The sequence below is a fragment of the Trachurus trachurus genome (genome assembly GCF_905171665.1).
Source record: "Trachurus trachurus genome assembly, chromosome: 1".
NCBI lineage: Eukaryota > Metazoa > Chordata > Actinopteri > Carangiformes > Carangidae > Trachurus > Trachurus trachurus.
The window spans coordinates 10,492,764-10,516,385 of NC_139891.1; the positions used below are offsets into that span (position 1 = coordinate 10,492,764).

General features: G+C 43.3%; 1 protein-coding gene across 7 annotated transcripts in view; it reads right to left on the reverse strand.

Annotated features, from left to right (window-relative positions):
* Positions 1–489: 489 nt before the first annotated feature.
* Positions 490–23,622, reverse strand: part of ctnnd1 (catenin (cadherin-associated protein), delta 1) — a 33,409-nt gene continuing 10,276 nt past the window's right edge. For 5 of the 7 annotated variants that reach the window (XM_083982316.1, XM_083982313.1, XM_083982319.1 and 2 more), the window contains 20 exons: positions 23,029–23,154; positions 22,542–22,834; positions 22,323–22,413; positions 21,616–21,806; positions 19,262–19,511; positions 18,323–18,394; positions 17,048–17,198; positions 15,392–15,593; positions 12,843–12,960; positions 12,439–12,595; positions 10,556–10,573; positions 10,193–10,258; positions 9,956–10,083; positions 7,898–8,048; positions 7,605–7,800; positions 7,267–7,460; positions 4,113–4,160; positions 3,948–4,030; positions 3,113–3,207; positions 490–2,681 (listed from right to left, as the gene is read on the reverse strand). In XM_083982316.1, coding sequence (XP_083838442.1) covers positions 3,148–3,207; positions 3,948–4,030; positions 4,113–4,160; positions 7,267–7,460; positions 7,605–7,800; positions 7,898–8,048; positions 9,956–10,083; positions 10,193–10,258; positions 10,556–10,573; positions 12,439–12,595; positions 12,843–12,960; positions 15,392–15,593; positions 17,048–17,198; positions 18,323–18,394; positions 19,262–19,511; positions 21,616–21,806; positions 22,323–22,413; positions 22,542–22,834; positions 23,029–23,148 — 2,589 coding nt within the window. In that variant the 5' untranslated portion in view covers positions 23,149–23,154 and the 3' untranslated portion in view covers positions 490–2,681; positions 3,113–3,147. The remainder of the gene's footprint in view (positions 2,682–3,112; positions 3,208–3,947; positions 4,031–4,112; positions 4,161–7,266; positions 7,461–7,604; positions 7,801–7,897; positions 8,049–9,955; positions 10,084–10,192; positions 10,259–10,555; positions 10,574–12,438; positions 12,596–12,842; positions 12,961–15,391; positions 15,594–17,047; positions 17,199–18,322; positions 18,395–19,261; positions 19,512–21,615; positions 21,807–22,322; positions 22,414–22,541; positions 22,835–23,028; positions 23,155–23,622) is intronic. The other 2 variants (XM_083982314.1, XM_083982315.1) reach the window with 2 other exon arrangements.

Here is a 23,622-nt window from a genome sequence, read left to right on the forward strand (position 1 = left end):
CAATTGTTCTGTTTTCTGTCCTCAATTCGCATGACGTTGCTAAAACTACCGTTATATAGCCACACGTGCTAGCTTCATTGCTTGCAGAAAGTCATTTACGATGAGATTAGGTAAATATGCATCTTTCGTGTCATTCAGTTTGGTGCAGCAGCTCATTAGCAGGTCAGCACCTCGACGTGACAATGTTTTCTAACTGTAAAGTGAGGTTTACTCTCCGCAAATTAAGTTTTACACTTACCAAGGTTTTTCTCCTGCACGAGTAAATATATTTCATCAGTGAAACCTCAATTCCCCCAAAGGCCTTTGCGTTTAAACTTGTGTAGTTATGTGCAGGACCCATTAAAGTCCAGCATGTCTCCCCCTGCTGTCCATGACAGGCAGCTGCACCCTCCTGCTCTTCTCTACCACAGTGACGGTCCTTACAACTTCACCTGCTCCTCAATGACTCTGCATCAAAGTGTGTTCAACAAAAGGCAAGAAAGCAATGGCTCTCAGAAATCATTTTCTTTTTTATTAAAAACAGTATTGCTAGTTACATTATTCATTCATAAATGAGAATGTGCAACTTTAAGAGCCAAGGCAAAGAGATTAAGGTGTGTAGCCCAGAATCTGATTTTCTCCATTAGTGTTCCAGTATCTGTAGTGTTGGAGGATTTTGTTTTAACTAACCCTATTTTGCATTTAATTAAGACACAAACTGAATGTTTTTCAATCAAACATTAAAACTGATTGCATATGCGTTCACCCAGAGCACCCAAAACAATTAAAACCCAAATCAGAATATAAAAAAATACATAAAATCATTAAAATTAACAAATATTCTCTTGTATATATAGTTTTAATGTGCTTTTATTTTTTCCTCCACTTTTTCTAACAGCAAATTCTGGTCTATGCCTCCTTATGCATTTTCTACCACAAACCCTTGCTCTCCCTCTGTTCTTCTTTCATCAGTCCATTCTCGAAGGCAACTCGTTACTTTGACAAAATGAGCTTCCAATGTCATGTTTCAATTGTGTGGAAAGGTTTCCAAAAAAAAAAAAAAAAGGAAGGGAGACAGTGGGGACACATACCACCCCACCCAGTGCTTCTTCTTTAAATCGTCCACTCATTAAGTATCTACATCTCAGTCGGCACTATTGAATAAGCATTCTTCTACAGAAAAAAAGCACACTAAAGAAACATGGGCGAAAAGCAGACGGTACTGTGTCTTCTCCCATGTACTGCTCTGTGGTCTTAAAGCCAGGTTGGCAATGGGTTTGTGAAGTAGTAAATTATACAGAACTGAAGAGTTTTATACCTCATAAAAAAAAAACAATCCCAATGACAAGAATCAATTCTCACATACAAATAAGTTCATATATTCCATTATCTCGCAGAATAGAAAACTGCTGAGTTCCATATACAGTATTCTCAAGCGGTAACCTGCTGAGAAAGACTCCTTAATTGGTTACCAATTTCATGTCAAACACACCCATCTCACCTGTCCTAAATGAGCGAGGCACTCAAGTTAGCCCACTGTTAGAGACCGTCTTGTATGTACACATTCATTAGGTTATAGACCTGTGGGTAAAAAGGAAATGCACCCACTGGAGCCTTTGTTTCTCCCCGAAAGTTACAAATGGGCCGACACTTAACAGACACAGCACTGGCTACACCGTCCGCTCCATAAGGGCGGCCAATGATTTCTCTGCTGTATTCCTGTCCCATTTATATCTATGGATCACAATCAAATAGAGAAAATGCTGCATCCTCATGCATTTCGGTGAAAGTCTGTCACTGACGTACTGCGTACAAAACAGGAAGCAGGTGACAGTTTTCAGTGTAGCTGCTGTCTGAGTGGGTGAAGTTCTTGCATTCAGCATTGGCAGTCGCAGCAGTAGCCATGTCATTTGGCACAAGTACATTACTGTGGTACAGAGCAAAGCAAGAAGAGGAACAACCACTACCAAAAACAGAAGCAGGAAGGCTTACACATATCTGATTAATGGATAAACACTGGTAGGAAATTATATTTTTGTATTATTTAAACCATCAGAGAGAAAACTGACACATTCCCTCAGTTTCTTCAAAACAGAGTGTAATAGCCATTTATGTAAAATTTCACCAAAAAGCGTTGTGTTTTGATCCCAACATCTCCTTTTAATTGGTTTAATAATAGTTCGGTAAGTCTATGATCCCACCTCCAAAAAATTACAAAAGTCCTCAGATGAAGCCAGGGTCTCTGCTTTTTTTTTTTTTTTTTTTTGAAGAGAGAGCGTTAGCGTCGTCCAAGCAAGTCGTAGTGTTGTTGATGTAGTGTTGTTGCCACAGTATCTCATTGAGTAGTTAGTGTTCTCTCTTTTTTCTTCCTTTTTTGGAGTTTAGGGACTCAAAGAGCTTAAAGTGGTCATAGTGTCACATCCGGTTTCCACAGGGAGCGCAGATCCACATCGGGTTTCTGTTGTGGTCTCATTAGTGTGTCAGCTGCAATAGAGGAATGTAACAGAGAGAGAAAGAAAGAAAGAAAGAGAGAGAGAGAGAGAGATGGGAAGCTGCAAAAAGAGTAAGGAGGGACAAAAGGGTCGAGTGTAAAATGATGGAGTTTTAGCTCCATCTGTGGCGTCGTGGTCCCCCATTGTCAGTTCAGCAAGGGCAGTAGGTGGGAGGAGGCTGTCGTCTCGTGATACACACAATCAGTTTTTCTGCAAGAAGAGTGGCACAAGTGTGGTAATCAATCGTTTGCAGCAGCTTATGTGAGACGTTCAAGCCCCAGTGGGAAAAAAATTAAATAAAATCACACGGCTTTCAAAAAGAAAAAAGAAAACAGTACAAACTATTACACTACACAACAATGGCTGCAGGCAACAACGTCACCATGGTAGATAGATAAACACTACAAACTGTGCAGAGAGGAAAACAAAAATCACATCTCAGGAGAACTAAAATTAGACACTTGACACTTTTCACCAGCAGGGGGAGCAAAGACACAGTCCGACTACAGTACAATGGAAGCTCATGGACAAGACTGGTCACTGTCAAACACACAAATAGTCACAGTTCTTAGACATTAGGCCATACAGTGAGTTGAGAGGGGGGGGGGGGGCAGCCGGTGGTGGGGTGGGGGCACACATACCATGCACTGACATGCAGTGTGACAGTGGGTGTAGCCTAACCATCGTAAGAATCCATTAGAGGCAAAGAGGCCTGCCTCTCCCCATACATCCCTCCCTGAGAGAGAGACAAAAAAATAGAGGAGGAGTGTGTGACAGATAAAGAGGCAGAGAGAGAAGGAGAGAGCAGAAGAGGTGGGGGGGTGAGTAAACAAAGAGGGGTTAGGTTTGGAAAGTGATAAAGATAGGAAGAAGAAAAAGTGGAGGGGAAAGATGAAGCATCAGACGAGGAAGGAAAGAAAAAAACAAAGTTCCAAAAGGTTAGTTTGATGTTAGCTCGTGTTTCAGGGGGAGAGAAAAAAAAAACAGAACACAGTGAGAAATTGTGCGCAAGACACCATCAACCAGTGTGCTTTAACAGGACGTGCATCGACATGCTGACCGTGGGTGGGTGTGTGTGAGAGAGAGCACGCTCGTTCACACGGTTACGTTTTTAGCTGCAAGTGAGGACACTGGTTTGTGTGTCGTCATGACACCTGGAAGCCCACAAGGTGCCGCAAGACAGTTCTAGATGAACTGACGGTTAAGTTCACGGGAAGAGTTGATGCGGAGGAAAACTATTTGCTGAACTGATAACAAGTCACATCCTGTGAGGGATACTGCTCTACTGTCTCGATAATGATGATCATGTCTGTTCTGGTTTTCTCCTGTTGTCGACTGTAAGCAAATGAGGTTATATTGGGATTAGGAGGAGGGGGGGTGTTGTTTCTGTTAGAGGTAAGGGGGTTGAGTAATTCTCATTAAGGTGCAGTCATGCAGGGTTATGTGTGTGTGTGTGTGTGTGTGGCCAGTGTTTACCTGTACTGCATCTTTGTCAGCAGGATCGAGTGTGTTATCCAGAGTGTTCCTTCTTCCTCGCTGGTCCAGTGTGGAGTAGGCATCTTGAGGAGGAACAGACGTGAGTGTGTATTTCTGCCCACGTGTTGTGTGCGTGTGTGTGTGTGTTCTGTTTTAAACCCTCACCTGGTCCCATGTCGTTCATTGGAATCATTTCCCGGTCCCCTTTGCCGCCTGTCAATCAAACATAAACACATAGGTACATAATTAGCATGGACGTCACTGTTTGTCTGTGAAGTTAAATGTTCCTGTTCCCTCAAGGAGACCCCTGGAGCAGCTCCTGCCAAACATAGAAGTGTGTAGGTGTGTGAGTGACAGACATGAGCCAGCCTGCATTTGCAAATATAAGGTTTGTGTTACTTTGGTTTGTTAAAGTTCAACATCAGTGCCGAAGAGGTTTTGTTCTAAAAAGGTGGTGATGGGCAACTCTAGTTAGGATTATATGACATGTCTCAGTGTGAAAATCATTATCTGTCTCATGTTTTTTATTAGCACATGAAATATATATATAAAAGCATGATAAAAGGGTAGAACAATAACAAAAAAGAAAAAAACATACAATGTATACAGTAGATACAGCATTGTGCAGGAGAAACAAAAAAAAACTCTAAGAGCTTGTCAAGTGGTCCTCCTAAAGATACACATTCAATATAAAAAATAAGATTTACAGTAATGTGAAGAACATAAAACAGTTAGAAAAGAGAGAGAAAAAATAAATAAAAAGTGATATTGTGTGGTGACGCAGGGGAAACAGGTGGTTTATGCATTGCTCAACTGGCTCAATAGAAAATGAATTATTCATTTCTTAAATGAAGTTATGCTTGTGCAGTTTCTAAGGTGGATTGGTAATGCATTCCAAAAGTGCAGACCTCTAAACCTAATTGAGAACTGAGAGAAAGTACCGGTAGACCTGAAAAAGGTGGGATGAAGATTATTTGCTGACCTAGTGTTGAAATTATGAATCTGGGAATGAGGTTGAGACAAATGTACGAATTAACAGCAAATCTAGGTTAACTGAAGTCCTCAAACAGTCCATTATAGAAACTGAACACAGAGAGACGAGCCTGGAAACTCTGTCAGAAGAGTAAATATTAATATCAATCTCAAATTTATATAGAAATATGTAGCACGCAATGTACATATTCATCCATCCTCTGCCTGCCATGCATATATGTAGTATTTACAATCATTATCTTGCTGCACTACTTCCATTGCTTCTTTGCCAGAACCATCCACCACTCCTTATTAAATTACTTTGTTCTACTCTTTATCTTCCTGTTTAGCTTGTTTTTTGTCTTTGTTTTAAATTACTTTGTTCTTTTCTTAATCTTCCCGTTCAGCTTGTTTTTTTGTCTTCGTTTCTAATTGCATGTCTATTGATAGGTAAGTGCTGAGAACAGTGGAAAAACCAGCATCAAATTATTTGCATGTACAGGTATCCACATATTGATTCTGGTTCAGACTAGAGTAGGGGTGTCACAGGGACAGACAACCGAAGGTCTGTGCTGCAATTCTGGAAGTCTGTCAGTACTTGTATTGATACAGTATTAGTAGAACGGTAGTGGATCCCTCCAGCCGGGATCATCAGACATATCAGAAGTCACAAAGCAAACAGCGCCACAGAGCCTTCAAATTAAACACCTCAAACTTAACTAAACATCTTGATCTGGACACAGAACTCAGGGGGAGTGGATTTCAGTTGTGTAACATGAATCAGTGTCCCTGCTATTGTTTGCGATTTCAACACATGGCGCTCGGAAAAGGCAATCATAGGCAAACAGTAACGGCTCACAGCGTAACCTGGGTGATGATCACACACTCGCAGGACGCCGTCATCACCTTTCAGCGTGCTGTTTGTTGAGTGTGCGTCAGCACAGACTTTGTTTTTTGTGGTGTGGTGTTGCCGAGGAAAAACTATTTTTTATCTGTTCACAGCTGTAAGTGTTTGTGAGGTACGAGAAGTTGGGCACAAACCAAAAATCCTAACATGCATGGGAAAGTTCAATACAACCTCGCAAGTGACTGAATCCAGAAGCTGCTTCACATTGGAAGCAGTCGTTTGCGCGAGGGGCGACGAATAGTCGACGATTCATTGATTCGATTCGGAGAAGGCTGATTCGACTGCTAATCTTGTCGTCAAATTGCCACAAAATATGGTAAATATGAAGAGGAAAAAAAGTACGATTCTGACCGTGTGGAAGAGGATTAGGGCCGCTATGAAAAAAAAGTGAGTTCTGACTACCTGTCTCTGTCTCTCTCTCATTTTCCTCACTTCATGTCATGTCCTTTTAATGGAGGAAGAACTGAATTCGTCTCAAATATTTTTTTTTACAAGATGAAACTGAGTGATGTGTTCTCTGTCTGTCATGGAGAACCTATATACCACACACTACACACTAACAACAGTGTTGCCTATTGAGCTGCGACACTCGACCCCTGACCCGGCTACACAACCACTGATGCACACATCGATGGGACTTGACGTTTTCATTCTCCATACACACTCGTCAATTCACAGCACAGACTCATACTCGTCATCGCTACGCCGTCCCCAAAGGACAGACAGTGATTCATGTCGTGCACGCGAGTGAGATAAGGAAAAGGATGGCGGGAGAATGTCCTGTTATTGTTATCTTATGCCAGCTGAAGAATTAAATGTGTTTATTTTAGATATTTTTTCGGGAAAAAGACAGAATCAATGAGGAAAAAACAACATGATTCACCGATGAGTCGACAAAAGGCAAAATCTGGCCAATCAGATTCAACTATGAAGGTTCTTATTCGGGGACGCCCCTAGTTCGCACTAGTGCTGTGCGATATTATGATATATATATCGTAGTGCGATATAAAAATGTCTACCGTACGATATAGCCCTCCCCCGCTGAGGAGGAACTCAGCTGTTGTGGAAAAGGACCTAAACCAAGTCAAGTAGAGTCGAGTAAAGCCCAGTAGAGCTGGTACTTTGTAGTGTAAAGAGCCATTATTGTGCGTCTGCCCCGACTCTCTGAGGCAGCGCTCTCTCTTCCTCCTTCCCGTCTCTCTCCAGCTGTCCTTTCAAAATAAATGCACAAAAAGCCAGAGAAAAAAAAAAAAAAACACTGACTTGTGAGCTGGTGGCGGTGAGATATTTAGCGTGGCAAATTATCTATGCAGGAAAAACCCTGTACATATATGATTTTAAGAGAAAATACTATATCAGGATATATATCGTTATCGGGATATAAAATGTTGATATCGCACAGCTCTAGTTCGTACACAGCATTACAAACTGTTTCCTCACCTCTGTCTATAAGCGGGAGTGTGCTGTCCTCATATCCTCCGTTGGCTCTGGTATTGTTGCTGGGCGGGTTTAGGTTGACCATGAAGTCCGTCTTCTTCCAGCCGTCCTTCTCCAAAGTGCGCCTCAGCTCCTTGTAGCCCCACACCGTCTGCAGCACCAGGCCGGCGCCACGCACCTCGCGCTCAGAGCGATTCCTGGTCATCCACGGGGACAGGGGAGGCAGAGAGAGGAGGAGGAGGATGAGGGGTAAAAAAGAAGAAGACAGGACTCAATAAAAAGAGCAATTCATACAAAACAGGAAACAGAGACTCATGTGAAAATCATCCATTGGGTCTTACCCGTCCTTGTTGATGAGCACCAGCCTCTCGATGCCCTGCGAGGCCCTGAGGGTCTTGGCTGCGTCCAGACTGGAGCCCAGCACCTCGTGGAGTGTGCTCAGCACCGACACCACCGTCTCTTCTGACAGCCCTCGCACCGGCTGACTCTGGCCGCCGCCGGGCAGGTTGGCCACCAGGTGAGGCACGGCATGTTTACCTGACAACACGGGAGCGGGTGAAACGTTCAGAACGCACAGTCCCGACCGAGGCACTCCGCAGTTATAACTTGGCTTTAAACAACGGTGCCGTCTCACCTAGTAGGTCTCGGTTGCGAGCGTCGATGGCCAGGTTGCGCAGGGCTCCGGACATGGCTCGGACCACGCGGTCGTTGCCGTGGGCCAGCAGCTCGGTCATCATGGGTAGACCCTTCTCCATGCGCAGCAAGGCACGAATGTATCGCCCATACTGAAACAAAGACGGGTTTTTATTCAATTTACTGCCCTAGATGTCAGGTATGATGCATTCTGGGATGCACAAAGTTAATAAAGAAAGCTGATAGATGGTAAGCATAACACTCAACGACAGTGGAAAAACATTACTGCATTTTCATTAAGTGCGTTATTCAGATGCTCTTCACATACTATCTTTTTGATAGTGGTCTATCTACAAAGGGAACTTATGTTTTTGATCCTCTGCCATGTGGATCTACTCAAACATATCCAGAGAAAGAAACGCACAAAGATCCATTTTTGGATAATTTTGCACAAGACGGCCAAGAGTTTATAGATACAGTACATTAACAGCATCTTGTATATACTGAAAGAAACTGGAATTGTTACTCTGTATTCATGTTGAGGGCTGGCAAGTGTAGCATTTGGCATGTTTCCCACGGGCGCTTAGTGGAGGACTGTGCCAGCAAGTACTCAAACTCTCATTTTCCCAGATTATGCCAATCTCCCTCTAATCTCATGCAGTAGATTTGAACCTCAACAGTATCTGTAACTAGATTTGCCTCCTAAAAAAATAACTCAGGGATTCACATTATTATTTTTTCCTTCTAGTAAAGTGTGTTTCTTTAATGTGAAGATGGATGGTAAAAAAAAAGGGTGAATATGAAAGTTCAGCGTTGAAAATTTGAGTAAAACCATGAGCAGTGCTGTGTGCTAATGCTTGGTCCATTGCCAACGCTGCCTTAGATTTGAATGACTTATTTTCTAAGCTCTGTTTGGAGCATGCTGTCAGGAGTGTGCATAGGTCTCTGTTCAGTAGGCTCGGGCACTTCCAGTCATTTTCTAACCAAGTAACCTAACCAGGTCTTACTAGAGTAACCCATTACCTTTAATAAAAATAGAATGACTCATAAATGTCTGTCCGTCAGACAGGGCGCATTACTGACACACAGCGTCGTCAGACATAATATCAGGTGGTTAATAAGAGTAGAGATTGGAGTTTAAAGGGATAGTTCAACATTTTGGCAAATTGGCCCATTGCCATAATCCCTATAGTTTTAGGAGTAGGTTTGTTACCTTTTTTGATTAATTGTCAGTGCAAGCTATTTTTAGAACGGCGAAGCAGAGCCGCGAGCTGCTCAGAGCTACAGAGGCTCATGGGATTTCTTGGTTTCCCTCATCAAACTCATCAAATACACAATCCAACAACTCCAAAACGCTCTCATGGACAAGGTGTGACCTGCACATTCAACACGCTATGAGATAATAACGGAACATTACGAGACAGAGTTGTTTTCGAGGCAAATGCAGAGACTGCTTGTCGAAAAACTGCAGCAGCTCGCGGCTCTGCTCCGCCGTTCTAAAAACAGCTTGCACCGACAATTAAAGGTAACGAACCTACTGCTATGACTATAGGGATTATGGCAATGGGCCAATTTACCAAAATGTTGAACTATCCCTTTAAGATGCACATATGGGGCATATGTGCATCTTTATGCCCCAGCTGCCTCGGAGGTGAAAACAATTTTTTTGTTTTTTCCTCCACTACATTTTGGTGACTACACTCCTCTCTGCCTTGCATCGTCTCAGGAAACAACTGGGAAGGTTTCAGAATGTTTATATTTTCTAACAGACTTGATGACGACAGCTACAGATTCTTGTAAAAGGTTTGAAAGTTTGAGGCTCGATCCAAAAATGCTTTTAAAACACAGAAAAAAACCATGCTGTTTGATCCAAAACTGTTTAACACTACAAAAAACCCGAACCACGGCATGATCCGACACTAGACTGTGCTCTACCATGTCATTTTTTAAATCCTGGGTTAACCGGGTAATAGATTGCCTACCCGGGTAACCGTGCACATTCCCACATTGGTGCTATAAAAAGGGAAAAAAGGGTGATAACGGAGAGAGCGGCTCTTACAGTCCAGCGGCCGGCGCAAAGGTTCTGAACGGCTCCGGCCGAGGCCTCCAGCACGGTGGGGTTCTTGGACTCCTTTAACAGAGAGGTGTAGATGCGGACCACCTCCGGCTGGTACAGCAGCTCATAGCCTGCCGGACAGAGGGAGAGAGTGAGGCGGAGAGCAGGAGAAAGAGAAAGAGTAGGAGCATTTGCATTTTACAACACAAAACAGTAACATGAGAGTGAATCAGTCGTTACCTTTAGCAAGCGTGGTCCTTTTTGGAATGTCTATTATATCTGCAGCAGCATCCTCGTCTTTCCTCCCTGGAGGCCAACATCAACATCACACTTAGAAACTCACAGCATATGATCAAGTCATTCCAGAGAGCTGAATCTACTGCTGGTATTTTTTAAGTTTGGTTAGGTATGCAATGTGTGGCTGAAGACGTTTACTGTCCTCTGAGTATTTCACTACAACTCTTTCACGGTGAGGAGGAGGCGTGCGTGTTAGTACTAAAACAACACTCCAAGCTCTTAGCTCAGCTATACAGCTACCAGCTAACGCTAAGACAACAGCAGGCAGCCAGAAAGCAACGTGCAGTCATAGAGGCAAAAGCTTACCTTTGGAAAACCACTCATCTGTAGCCCAGCGCGGAAAAACAAAGAAGAGAAAAAAAATAGAGGAGAGAAAATGGAGAGGTGGGAGGAGAGAGAGAGAAAAAGGGGTGAAGAGGGAGAGAGCGGCAAAAACAGGAGGAAGAGAGAGCATGTGAGTGAGAGGAAAGCAGCCGTAATCGAGCCACCCCAGTCAACACCTGATTACGTCACAACAGACACGGCCGCGCACCGCCGGGGGTATGACATGCCGAGTATGAAGGCCACATGAAGCCAAACCAAGCACGCCACAGTTCATGTACGTTCAGATTCAGTATCGGTCTAAGAGCGTTGCTGCTGTGGCGTGAGTCCTTAACACATTGTAAAATGATGAACACACAAAGAGCTATTGCAGTAAACTGATGAGATGACGGTGGCAGTGAACCAGGACATTTCTTATGGGCCGACCCAAACCAGTATGTTTGTGACTGCGTGAGGTACGGTGCCATCTTCTCTTTCATACAGTCGCTGCATGAATCTGTTATGTTAATCCATAAAATCTGTTCTGGCTGGCATCATGTTAAAGTCTAATTACAGTTACTCCAAGCCTTTTGTCTGCACTAAAAAAAAAAGTTGATGAAATTCTATTTTGCAGTATTTTAGAGCTGAAAAAATTAGTTTGATCAATTAGTTGATCAGAAGAAAAAGAACTTGCTTCGTTTTAGTCGTTTTACGAAACAAAAAGCACGACTTCTCTCTCTCTGGACTACGCTTTTTTGGGGGGCAAAAATATCAAACTGTTTGATGGTCAGTGACTTAAAGGGATACTTCACCCAAAATCAATAATTCACCATGTGTCTACTCACCGTTATGCCAAGGAAGGGTTTGGAGTTATCGAAAACGCTTTTGGAGTTCCGGGGGGGGTCCGGCTGGCAACAGATTTTCATATAATGGCGGCGGATAGAGTTCACTTTTGAATCGTCCAAAACACACACTATGAAACATCCAGATACCTCCATACTGCTACTGTGAGATGTTCATTCATCGTTGTAAACCATTGGATGTATGATGTAAACACGGAAGAACATCTTGCAGCAAATCTTGCGCAGCCAGGGGGAGCTACTAATACAGCAAGGCTAAAAACAGAGATCACATACATTTTTTCCGAACAATTTTTTCATGTGGCTGCTTCAGGACACTTGGGTCAGTACGGACGAGCAGTATGGAGGTATTTGGATGTTTCATAGTGTGTGTTTTGGACGATTCAAAGGTTAACTCTATCCGCCGCCATTATTATATGAATATCTGTTGCCAGCTGGACGCCCCCTGGAACTCCAAAAGCGTTTTGATAACTCTGAAAGTTCTCCGAACCCTTCCTTGGCATGACGGTGAGTAGACAATTGGTGAATTATTGATTTTGTGTGAAGTATCCCTTTAATGGATATATTAAGTTATTATTTCCACACTGTCACATTGTCACATTATATTCAAGTAAAACGGAAAAAAAAAGCTAGCAGGGAGGAAATGGCATCTGAATTACTTTAGATGTTGACAGATGGTCTTTGCCACTGCAAAATCATTCTAATACAAAACTGGCAAAGGCACAAAACAGTAGAGTGGAGGTTTGTATTTGAGAGAAAAAAAAGCAAAATCAATACTCTCAGTGTAACAAAAACAGAGCAGCAGGAGGGAGCAGGAGCTTCCTCTCAGTTGGAGAAATTGTTAACATTCCTCTGCAAGTGACCGGTTTTGTTTGCGCAAGAGTGTGTGTATGTGTGTGTGTGTGTGTATTTGCATGTGTCTCGGTGTTAGCCTAGTAAGACGCCACTGACAACAGTGACATCACTTGAAATCCTATATCTTACTGACTGAACAAACACATTACATATCTCTCTCTGTCTCTCTCTGACCTTTGCCTTTGCGGGAGCTGAAGCAGCCGCCCTTCTGGCTGGAGGGGGCGGGGCCTTGGTTGATGGGCGCGGCCTCCTGATAGCGCTCAGAGCCAGGGATTTCACGATGCACATGATAGGACAGGTTCCTCAGCAGACACACGCTGTTCTCTATCAGCTGCAAAAACGGAGGGAAAACGCTGAGGTGAGGATCGATGAGTAAAAATGAAGGATGATCACAATAAAAGTTCAACGGTGTTTGGCAGTTTCTCCAGGATCAGTCGGAGGATTTTATACCATTTAGTGTGAAAGACACCATTGTTTTTCTATTTGACTTTTATTATTCTTCAAAAAAATTGACCTTGTTGCTACTGAAAGTCTAACACCACACAGGCAAACGTTTAATGTCAAAGAAAACCACAAACCTTATTGTCGACATCTTTACAGTCAATCTGGGATTGGACAATGTACATGAGCGAATCCACCAATCCTGTGCACTCCCTCAGCTTCCTCCTCGCCTCGCTTCGCTCCGAACTCACATTTCTGTGGACGAATGGAAAGTTGAGAGGATGAGAGGATTATCAGCGTGAACTTCTGGAGAAATAAACAAAGCAGTTAAGGAGAGGGGGGTGGGGGGGGGGGTAAAGGGGAAAAGGAAAGAGTCTCCACAAAAGGATTCCAGCCCACAAATGCCTGAACACCCCGCCCCCCCAATGGTTGTCTGAATAAGACTTTCTCTCAAGACGAGCACTTTACAAAGAGAGTACAGTTTGAGCAGATCCTGTTACGGCCGCGGACTAAGATCTTCAATTGCTCTGAGTGCCACTTAAAGATCTAACAGAACTGGACGGATGGAAAACTGAGACCCAGTGAGTTCTGGAAGAAAGGTCTGGAAGGACATTGAGCCCCCGGTCTGGTGTTGGGTGCAGGCCACGGACACGCCCTCCCACACAATAACAGGACACATTCCCCTCCGCAGCAGGGAGCCCTGCTGATAAGTCCAGGAAGTTTACTCACATGTTGCAGCAGGCCAGCATTTTAAAGACTGAACTTAAAGATCATATTGTTATTGATATATCACAACTATAACTGGGGATGGCTGTTTTTGCATTTCACTTTCATGGCGTGGGGTGTGTTATCCCTCCCTCTCACACTCTCACACTCTCTCCTGTAGGTGTGGAGCATCTGAGCTTCATTAACGACATGAGAAAAGAGAAAAAGGTGGGACCTGATGAGCAGAGACACACACACACTCTCAGCACAGCCTGCTGTGGTGGATTCATCTCTGCAGATTGCTTTGTTTCCCAGTAGAAGAAGACACAGCAGTTTCTGTTGCTTTGGTTCATTACTTCCCAGGATGCCATTTGTTTTGGTTTAGTTTTCTGTAGGTAGTTTAGGGAGGATGAACTGTAGAAGTGCAGAAATACAGCCCATAGTTTGGCTGGCTCCGCATCATCTCCACGTTCTGTTCTGTCGGGTGTGATCTGCACTCCTTGTTTGTTTCTTTATGACTTTTACTTATGTTAAAAGAGATGCCCCTTTTGGTTCTAAAAGATTAATGTGGATGAATCTACGTTACCACTTGTTAATGGATCCAGTTTCGATAAATATATAGTTTTGTCTTTATAGTTATTTTGATATTATTATTTAGTGGTCGACTCGCCCAGCATTTCCTACTTTCGGTTTGGCAGACGCTGCCCGGCGGGTCATGGGAATAACGCAGCTGCATCGCCGTTTATGGTCGGAACAACAACGGTATCTGATCGTCTTCAAACCTCCGACTTTCATTCTTGATCAATGAAAACATTCTTGACAAATGTTTTCACTTTCGTCCGTCTTGCACCGGTCCAATAATTTCACCGTGCACACAGAGGCTCATGGGAAATGTAGTGTGAAAACGCTTCACTTTCGGAAACTCCTCGTTGTCCCTTTAAAAGTGAAGCTGGTTCCTCTTTCCTGGTGTCTTTTATTTGGTCCAGGCTCCAGTTAAGCATTTTGTTTGTTTAGCGAGGCTCTAACAGTGGGGAACAGATTTGGTAGTCAGTATTAAAACCAATGTAATTCTACTATTCTTGATACCAAATCAAGACAGTGTGTGAGCTCCTGTTCACACACTGTCCTCATACACACATCTGACAGATTGACCATTAATACATATCATATGGAGTTAACATCAGAGACTCAGTCTGTCTGTCTGTCTGTCTGTGAGCTGCTGATGATTTACATCAAGCACAACATATAAACATATAACACACCCTGGCACCGACTCAGCAGCAAAGTGTTGGTAGTCGTGGTGATATTCAGGTCTGTAACTACTCCCAGACTGTGTTTTGAACGATACTGTCCTGACGCTTTCTGCCAATACCAAACCTTCCAGATGACCAGATTATATAGTTATTCACACATACTTTTCTACAGCCACTCGGCCGTATCGCTGTAATTAACCGTGCGGTCGAGGGGAATGCATAGATAACGGACCCAGAGGCTGGAACATAGTGTTTACACTGTTTAAGTCAATGCCCCACTGTCCTCTACTCGCTCCCTCCCTCTAAACTCTTCACCCTCTCCTGATCTCTCCTGCTTACTGTCAGGCTTCAGCCCAGACAACTTTATACTTATGAACATTTCACCCCAAAATATTTTAACGTTAGCTTCACAGTGTTACGTGTTAGGACGTCTTGTGCACATGTGCTAGTGATCAGAGGAAAGTGCACAGTCAATCAATTTGAGCATTGTTTTACAGACTTCTGAATATAACAGACTTCATTTAATCAATTTATTTACTTTGATATGTTTTATTGTAATAGGCAGAATGATGACAGAGTCAGAGAAGCTCCCTATTAGTGGTGCAGAAGGCTTCACATCAACAGTTACTCTCCTTCCTCTGTTACAAATCAAACAGCTCTAATCTGTTTTCTGATACGACCTCCTTCCTTTCCTCCTTCCCTCCTTTCCTCCTTTCCGTCCTCCCTACCTCAGGCAGCCTGCTGTGTTGGTGAGGGCCGTCTCCCACTCCAGGTGTCTCGGCTTGCAGTTCTCCTCCCCGCCTCCTGCTCCGTTGCTCCCTTGCTCCCAGCCGGAGTGAGGCACCATCACCTCATCAGACAGGGCGTGCAGTGCATGGTCCACAATTTCCATTTTCACAGAGTCATGAGACGACAGGTTCCACAGCGTCCCTGGGAAAACAGAGAGGAAGACAAGAGGAAAATTATGTTAAAAAAAAACATCAAGTTTAGTTGTGCAGCTAACAACTTACTTGCCAACTGTCCCTAGAGAAAATAACAGCTTGGCAGATAAACAGTTATGTTTCCTGATTTGTGAGAAATGCCATCTGTGTGAGAGGTGTCCACGCACGGCCACGACAAAACTCCAGATAAGAGCGGAAACTTCAATAACCAAGTAACAGCAGAAAGAAAAAAGAAAAACAAACAGAACGCACCAGACTCAAAACAGCAGAATCAGGACAGATCTAGTGCTTTTGGTCAAGCTGTATTCTCTTTCCGTGCATCCCAGACCTGGAACCAAGTACTTGGCCCTATACCTGAACTCCCAACTCTTACTTCTTCTACCAAACTTCTATGGACTATGATTGTTTTATATATGTGTGATGTGTGAATAAGATGACTGCTGCTTTTTCTTATTAATTAATTCTATTTATGTATATGCATTGTGTTTATGCACCACTAGGAGTAGCATCCAATCGTGTTGCAGGGTTTCCTCTACATGCAATTGATCGTGGCGCACCGCCACAGCAAAATAAAAGCCGCCACACCTTCAGAATGATGTTTTTTTTTTTTTTTTTAATGTTAAAACAATGTAAAGCAGGGTTTCCACTAGGGGTTGCTCCACAATGACGTTTTGAGCTTGACGTCGACTAGTCGCTGATCATGTAACAGTAGCTACAAGAGTAGCAGCTTGAAACAACAGCTGAGTGCGCTGAATGAAGAAAAATACGAGCACCGTCAAGCTGGATAGAACGAGATCGTACCAGACAGGAAGTCGGGCACAGAAAAGGCGAGAGAATCCGGTCAATTTTCAAAATAAAATAAATGATGATTAAGTTTGCTTGTCCGTCTATAAATATTTGTCAGTTGCGTCTGCACACAAGACACACATCCATACAGCGCTAGAGACAGACCTGTGTGTGTGGAAAACCAAGTAGCCTACAGACGGGTCGATGTTTGACCGGCGCGGAGAGAGAGAGCAGGAGAAGCTTGTATAGGAGTGTAGGCCTATGTTACAAAAAAACAAACTGATTTACAGCTTGTTGTTTATAAAGCTGCTGTTCTATGGACTCATTTCTGTGCATGAGCTGTCCGTCAGTGAATACAGATTGTTGCAAAGCGTTTCCCTCCTCCTGTGATTTTAGTTATGATGGGAAAAATATGAATGACGTCATCAGCGACTAGTCGACGATCCGGTCTCGCGCGCACCCCCTTTTATGTCTAACATCAACCTGCCAATGGGACTGGGGATGGAAACTAGCCTTTCGGCTGCAATCCCACATATTTACATGACAATGTTAATTAATATGTACTGTTTTTCTTGTCGTTTCATCATTTGCCAGTGGAAACATGACACCATCAGGTTTATATTGAGTATGTGGTGCAGTGCAGTTTGTGCTTCTAACCCGTGATAGTGGCAGTTAGCTCCTGGTCGTGGGTCTTCCTCAGCAGCCTGATCAGAGCCGGCACTCCGTCACAGTTCTTGATGGCGATCTTGTTGTCTGAGTCTTTGCCATACGAAATGTTCTTCAGTGCTCCGCAGGCTGCGTAGTGAACCTATGGAGGAAGACGGAGAAGCTCATTTCACTTGCATGGATTTAGCATAGAAGATTTTCTTTTTTCACAATATACCCACATTAAATCATATACACAGCCACATAATTCACATACATATTAAACCATACATCTTGTAAACATATTGTGGGCAGTGTTAAAAACAAAAGAAAAAAAGAGGAAAAAGGGAAGAAATATAGTAAAAATGTGAGCTGTTGTCCCACCCTTGTCCCACCCATACCTCCCTTACCCCTCTGGATTACCCCCCCCCCCCCCCCCCCCCCGCTGGATTCAGTCATGTCTGAACATAAAGAAGGAAATACATAGCAGATCATTTAGCATAGAAGTAGAAAACTGTGTCACGCCCTCACAGTTGTTAGACAGTGTTATGGAAATTAGGACTACTCGTACAAGTAATCTCCTATGATTAATGTTGAATTTGTTGGTCATGTTACCTTTTCACTGTAGAACAATGTTAATGTCAGCACAAGTTCATCAACACTGTATGATCATCCCAATATACTTATAAATAAATAAAAAAAAGTTTTCAACACACTCTGTCCTATATAGTAGCTTAGCTTTACACACACACAGTTTTTTGAACCCCTTGAAAACGTTAAGAGGATTTCTGTCTGACCCACTTCTGCAGTCAGCGAGTCACACCAGACTTCAAACTTGTCATTGGCCGTAGAGCATGAAATGTGAAGTTAAGATGCTTCTTTGCTTCCAGAGAGGAATGCATGATGTGGTTTGTCTGGTAATGCCCATACAAACATCAGCAAAACTCTGCAACTGCTCGGCCTAAATGAAAGGGAGTCGTTAAAAAAAGCCACAGAATGTTTTGGACCGAACCATATTTAGCACAAGTGTTGACTTCCAGGATTTGACAGGGAGAAGTCAGATACGTAATGCTTATTCCCATTCCTCATCTATTTGATGTTGCAGCTACCGTCTCACGTCCACCTGGTCCTCGTCTCGGGGGCCAATAAATTGTCTCAGGATTACATAAGAAACACACTACATCCCCCCTAAGCCTCGCCGCAACCACACCTAGTCCACTTATAAACACACTTCTGACAAAAGTAAAGCATGGAGCAGAAAGCCACCGAGGACAAAACCAAACTGACCTCTTTGTTTGGGTTGTCGAGCATAGAAACCAGCGCTGGGATGCCTTTCAGACGACGCACATCAGACTTCACCTGGAAAGTGAAAGGAGGGACGTCACATAAGCAGTGGGTGAAGATGAGGTCAGTGTAGACGTGGAGAATGTGCATATGGATATATAAATCTGACAAACTGGCCAACATTTACCACTGAATAGTTTCCCTAAGTTCTTTATAAGTCGATACAAAAGCACCTTTGCTACAGTGAACTTCGTGTAGTTCTTATAAACCTGGAGCAGGTGCAAATTCAGAGTGAATCACTGAATTACCTCACAATATCTGACTTTTCTACTATTTTCTCCACTCTTTTCTACCTGGAAAAAAAAACTGACCCAAGCACTAAAGTTACCAGTCCCAGTTGCTCCTATGTTTAGAACTTTTTTTTTTTTTTTTTTTTGGAAAGGGACAATACACATTAATGAATATCAGTACGTGTATACAAATGTAAATGTGTCGGTAGAGTTAAGAAAAAATAATAAATAGAAAATACACAAAGAGTTAAACAGTGATTCACATCATATAAACATTCATACGTATACATAAAGTGCAGTAATGTCAGCATGAGTTCTATAAAGTGCCAATTTTAAAGTGCAAGTGCAAGTTAAAATAGATAAAGTGCATGAATAAATGGATGGCCCTCTCCTGCTGCTTAGAGTGGACCAAGACATTGGAGACTTAGCAGCGGGTATACAAGTCCCATTCTCAGACACATACATACAAAGACATTGTCCACAGTGCAATATAGAAAAATAAGGCATTCATATAATATCAAAGGCATTGATAAAAGTTCATTTTAAGATGCGTGTCTTTTAGCCTCTCTCCACCCTGATGGCTTACTGCTTCTAATCTAAAACCAAAGCCCACTCTTCTGTACAGTCCACAGGACAGTTGTGCGTGTCTTACTTTGTCATTCTTGAAGGTGAGATGCTGTAGGTAAGCTGCTGCGTTGCTCTTGACGGGGTCGAGCCTGTAGTTGAGCATGGCGATGACTTCCGGCAGCTCCGGCTGACGCCACCCGCTCGGACCGGGTTTCCTCAGTGTGCTGTCCAGCGAGGCCATGCTTCCTCTCTCACCCTGGGCCATGGGGGCTCCTCCCCAGTAGTACATGTCCCCTGGACCGCTCATGTCTCCGTCCAAGGTGCCCTCGTAACTCCTAAGGATGAGGGAGACAACACCTGGTCATGTCGTGTTTTTGCCTTCACCCAGATGGCACATGCTCCACCTGGTGATGGACTGTGCTTCTTTGGCTGTAAAACCCACGCTAGATAGAGGCAGTGATGGTTTATTGTGAACTGAGAGCAAGACAGAGAGCACAGATGGAGGGATCAGATCAACTACACAAGTAAGGGCAGAGGCTTAGCAGCTGCTGTTTCCAGGGGCAGATCAAGAAAAGTTCAATAAATACTGCTCCGGAGAATGAGTTAAACTCATGAACAGATAAAGATAGAAACTTCAAATCACTCCAAGAACAACCCACACAGATAAATGCAATTTGAAAAGGGTAAAAGAAAATCCTTCTCCAGCTTCTATTCATAAAAACAAGGGGGGAAAAAACAAATTATGTTTTTTCTTTTTTTAAATGTATGGGATATAAACCCCCTTTGTAGCTACTGTACAGATAGAAGTCTTTATTGGCTGATTCTGATGATGTGTAGCAGTTGCTGAAAATCTTAAAAATGATAAGTTCATTAGGAAAAACACTAAGTTAGAAAAAAAAACGTGTGATTGTGGGTCTCAGAGGGTTAATGACCGAAGTGAGCAGAGACAAGCAGAAACCTTAGGTCTGCCCACTAATTCATCTGCACCGTTAGCGTTGGCAGCACCTCGGCCTGATATCTGCAGACAGCTGCCCAGCTACTGTCATCTCCTGAGCAGAGAGCGACTGACTAAAGTAGAATCCACACGCTGTTCATTTACCCTCCACAGATAATATCTCTTCAACAAATACAAACCCAGGCCTCAGAACAGGCTGCAGGTTATTATCAGCCTGTGTTGTGGAAGAAATCTCTAGGTTTACTACAGGTTTTGGTCGAATATGTTTACTCCATTCAGCTTCTAATTCAGCTTCTGATTCGGTGGTTGAGGTCAAGTTAGGGGAAACTTAAAAATCGACCTCTTAACATTTTAATTGTGTCCATTTCTGAAAATTCAAAATGCAACATTACACTGCATTTTCCAGCATCTAGTAGTTACTGGTCCAATAACAGACTTGTACAGAATGTAATCTAGAAACATTGATTGTGCAAAACTGAACCTTTCCCAAGTTACTTACACGTCTCAAAAACCTTTTTCATGACAATCAAGCTGCACGATGTAAAAACAGTACAAGTCAGAGTGTAGCTGCAAAGTCCAAATAACTTTCTACTTGTTTACTTGGCCTCGATGGCTCCATGTCTGTGGAGACCACATTCTTCATATCCCCACACATGCAGTGTTTCTCCAAAATTTAAGGGGCAGGCCAATGACCCCCAACCCCCCAATCCCCCCCACCCACAGCAGACTGTTGATATTAATCCAGGCAGCCATCTATTAGCTATGTCACTTTTCCACGCAGCTGACAGAGGGCGAGGGCGGGGTTCACCCTGGACATGTCAACATCAAGACAAACAGCACACATTAACAACTATGGACAATTTAGAGTCATCAATTGACCTAATGTGCGCGCAGGCACGGGGAGAACATGCAAACACCACCTAGATTCATCCCATTCACCCCTATGATGTATTGCAGATCTTTACTGAGAAAAGGGGCACAATATGCAAAGATCAAATTTATAAAATAATCAATACTGGATCATTCAAATAAAAAATTGCAAGTAATCAGAAAATTATTTTTAAAACTAGCCATCCGCCTGCTGGTGTAAAATCTGCTCTTTGTTCTTTCGGTCTCTTTTGCTTGAGACCAAAAGCAGTGAAGGTCAAATGTGTCCTTTCCTTTTCGTGAAGATTTAAGACACTGGTGACTTAAAGACAGTACACACAGTGATCACATAAAGAACATACAGGACAGGTACATCTCAATAAATCAGAAAAAAAATCACAATAAATTAGAATATCATGGAAATGTCAATTTCCATGTATTGAGGGAATATAGATGGATGTACTTTCAGAAGGCCAACATTTCGGTATTAAAAAATGATTTTTTCCCCCGGTTTTGTAATATTCAATTTTTTTAGATACTGAATTTTAGTTGTTTATTAAATACAAGCCAAATTCATTACAACGCAGATGAGTTGCCATAAAACAAACATCACTTACCCTGTTCTGCGTGGGGGCCCGTGAGGAAAAGCGTGGTGGTTGCGCGGCACGGTGCTGTAGTGCATCGGGTGCCCCATTCCATAGTCAGGCTCATCGTAGCCCATGCTGCGCTGATCGTCCTCTAGCCCGTAAGGCTCTGGGACAAACCTTGGGATGGAGGACAGCTCCAAGGCACTCCCCATACGTCCAACCTATACAGGGGGCAGGAGTTAGTATCTAGTAACACAAACCCAATCAAAAAGCTATTTTATTTATTTATTCATTGGTTTATTTAGCAATCTTTGTAAACATTGCTGTAGATGCGCCAGTGCCAGTTAGCCAAAAAGACTATTTTTCATCTGTAGTCCCTGGACAGATTTTACAATGTCACCCTAAAACAGAGTATAAGAATATATAAGAGGAAGAAGGTACATGCAAACAATAAAATGAGATATAAGAATGTTAAAATAAAATATAGACAACGACAACATAGAGTAGACAACGAACATTGTTAAACACTAAACAGTCATGCAGAGCAAAAGCAGACATAAAAAGCATGCACAGCATATAAGATACATAAAACAGACTGACAATAAAAGCAGAGCCACGATAATAGACCTATAGCTACTGAACTCCTAATCAATTTTTAACGTACAGCATGGACACGTGTTACAATGCTGCTGAAAGAAAAGCAGCAACACAGTGTAATGTAATGGCTGTACACACACCTGTGGTTGAGCAGCGTAGGGATCCAGCTGGTTCCTGCTGGGGGCTCTGTAGCTCGGGTCCAGAGTCCTGTACCCATCTGGATGGACCGGTCTAGAGAGGAGAGGGAGGCAGAGGTCAACAAAGAGACTTGATGGAGTGCTAAAAGATTATGCAGATTATGTGAAATTATTGCCCGCGCCATAATGGTATAAATCCTATACTTTCTACAAACATGGTACCTGTAGCGGTCGTCCATGCGAGCGCCTCTGGTGAGGCTGGCGTAGGCCTCAGACGGAGGGCCTGTGCGGTAGTCGTCATAGCCCGCCGGAGGTCCATAGTGGTAGTTTCGGGGCACAGTGTGAGTGGGGTAGTCCATGGGCACGCCTTGGCTGGGTGCCTGCCTGTAAACCCTGTCCATGGCTGCGTTGTACCCCCCCATGCCCGTCACAGAACCCCCACCGTCCAGGGACAGTGTGTCCGACACAGACGGGATCACTGTGCGAGTGGTGGTGGTCTTGACGACCTTCTTTACCTTAGAGGAGCGAGAGACGGGAGGCGGGAGACGAGATGTTAGAGCTCAGGATTTACAAGCACCAAGGTTTGTTTGTTACAGAGAGAAATAAATCACATCAGCTGGAAAATGATGAAGACAAAACTCATGTTGCTCAAATACTCCTGCCTACTGCGCACTCAGCAGTGGGTATATCTATAGGCATCCCATGTTACCGTGGTTTCTGTGCGGCGAGTGGTTCCATCTTCGCTGGTCTCCACGGAGACGACAGGCTGGGACTCCTGGGGATCCTCCTGCACCGTGAACGACTCCTGCATCACCTGACCAGGCTCCATCCTGAACTACACACACACAGATTACAAATGATGCATGTTACTTAAAATAATTAGTTTTAGTTACTAGTTACTTTCCCCCAAAAGTAACTGAGTTAGTAGTTGAATTACTATTATTTTAAAAAGTAGCGCCGTTATTCCCATCACTATTCACAAGGGTTTAAAGGGATAGTTCAACATTTTGGCACAGAGTTGTTTTCGAGGTAAATTCATGCAAATCCGCCGATGCGCGTTCCCGTCAGGGGCAGTTTTTCAGCAAGCAGTCTCTGCATTTACCTCAAAAACAACTCTGTCTCATAACGTTCTGTTATTATCTCATAGCGTGGTGAATGTGCAGGTCACAACTTGTCTACCAGAGTGTTTTGGAGTTGTTGGATTGTGTATTTGAAGAGGGAAAACAAAATCCAATGAGCCACCGTAGTGTAGCTCCGAACAGCTCACGGCTCTGCTCCGCCGTTCTAAAAATAGCTTGCACCG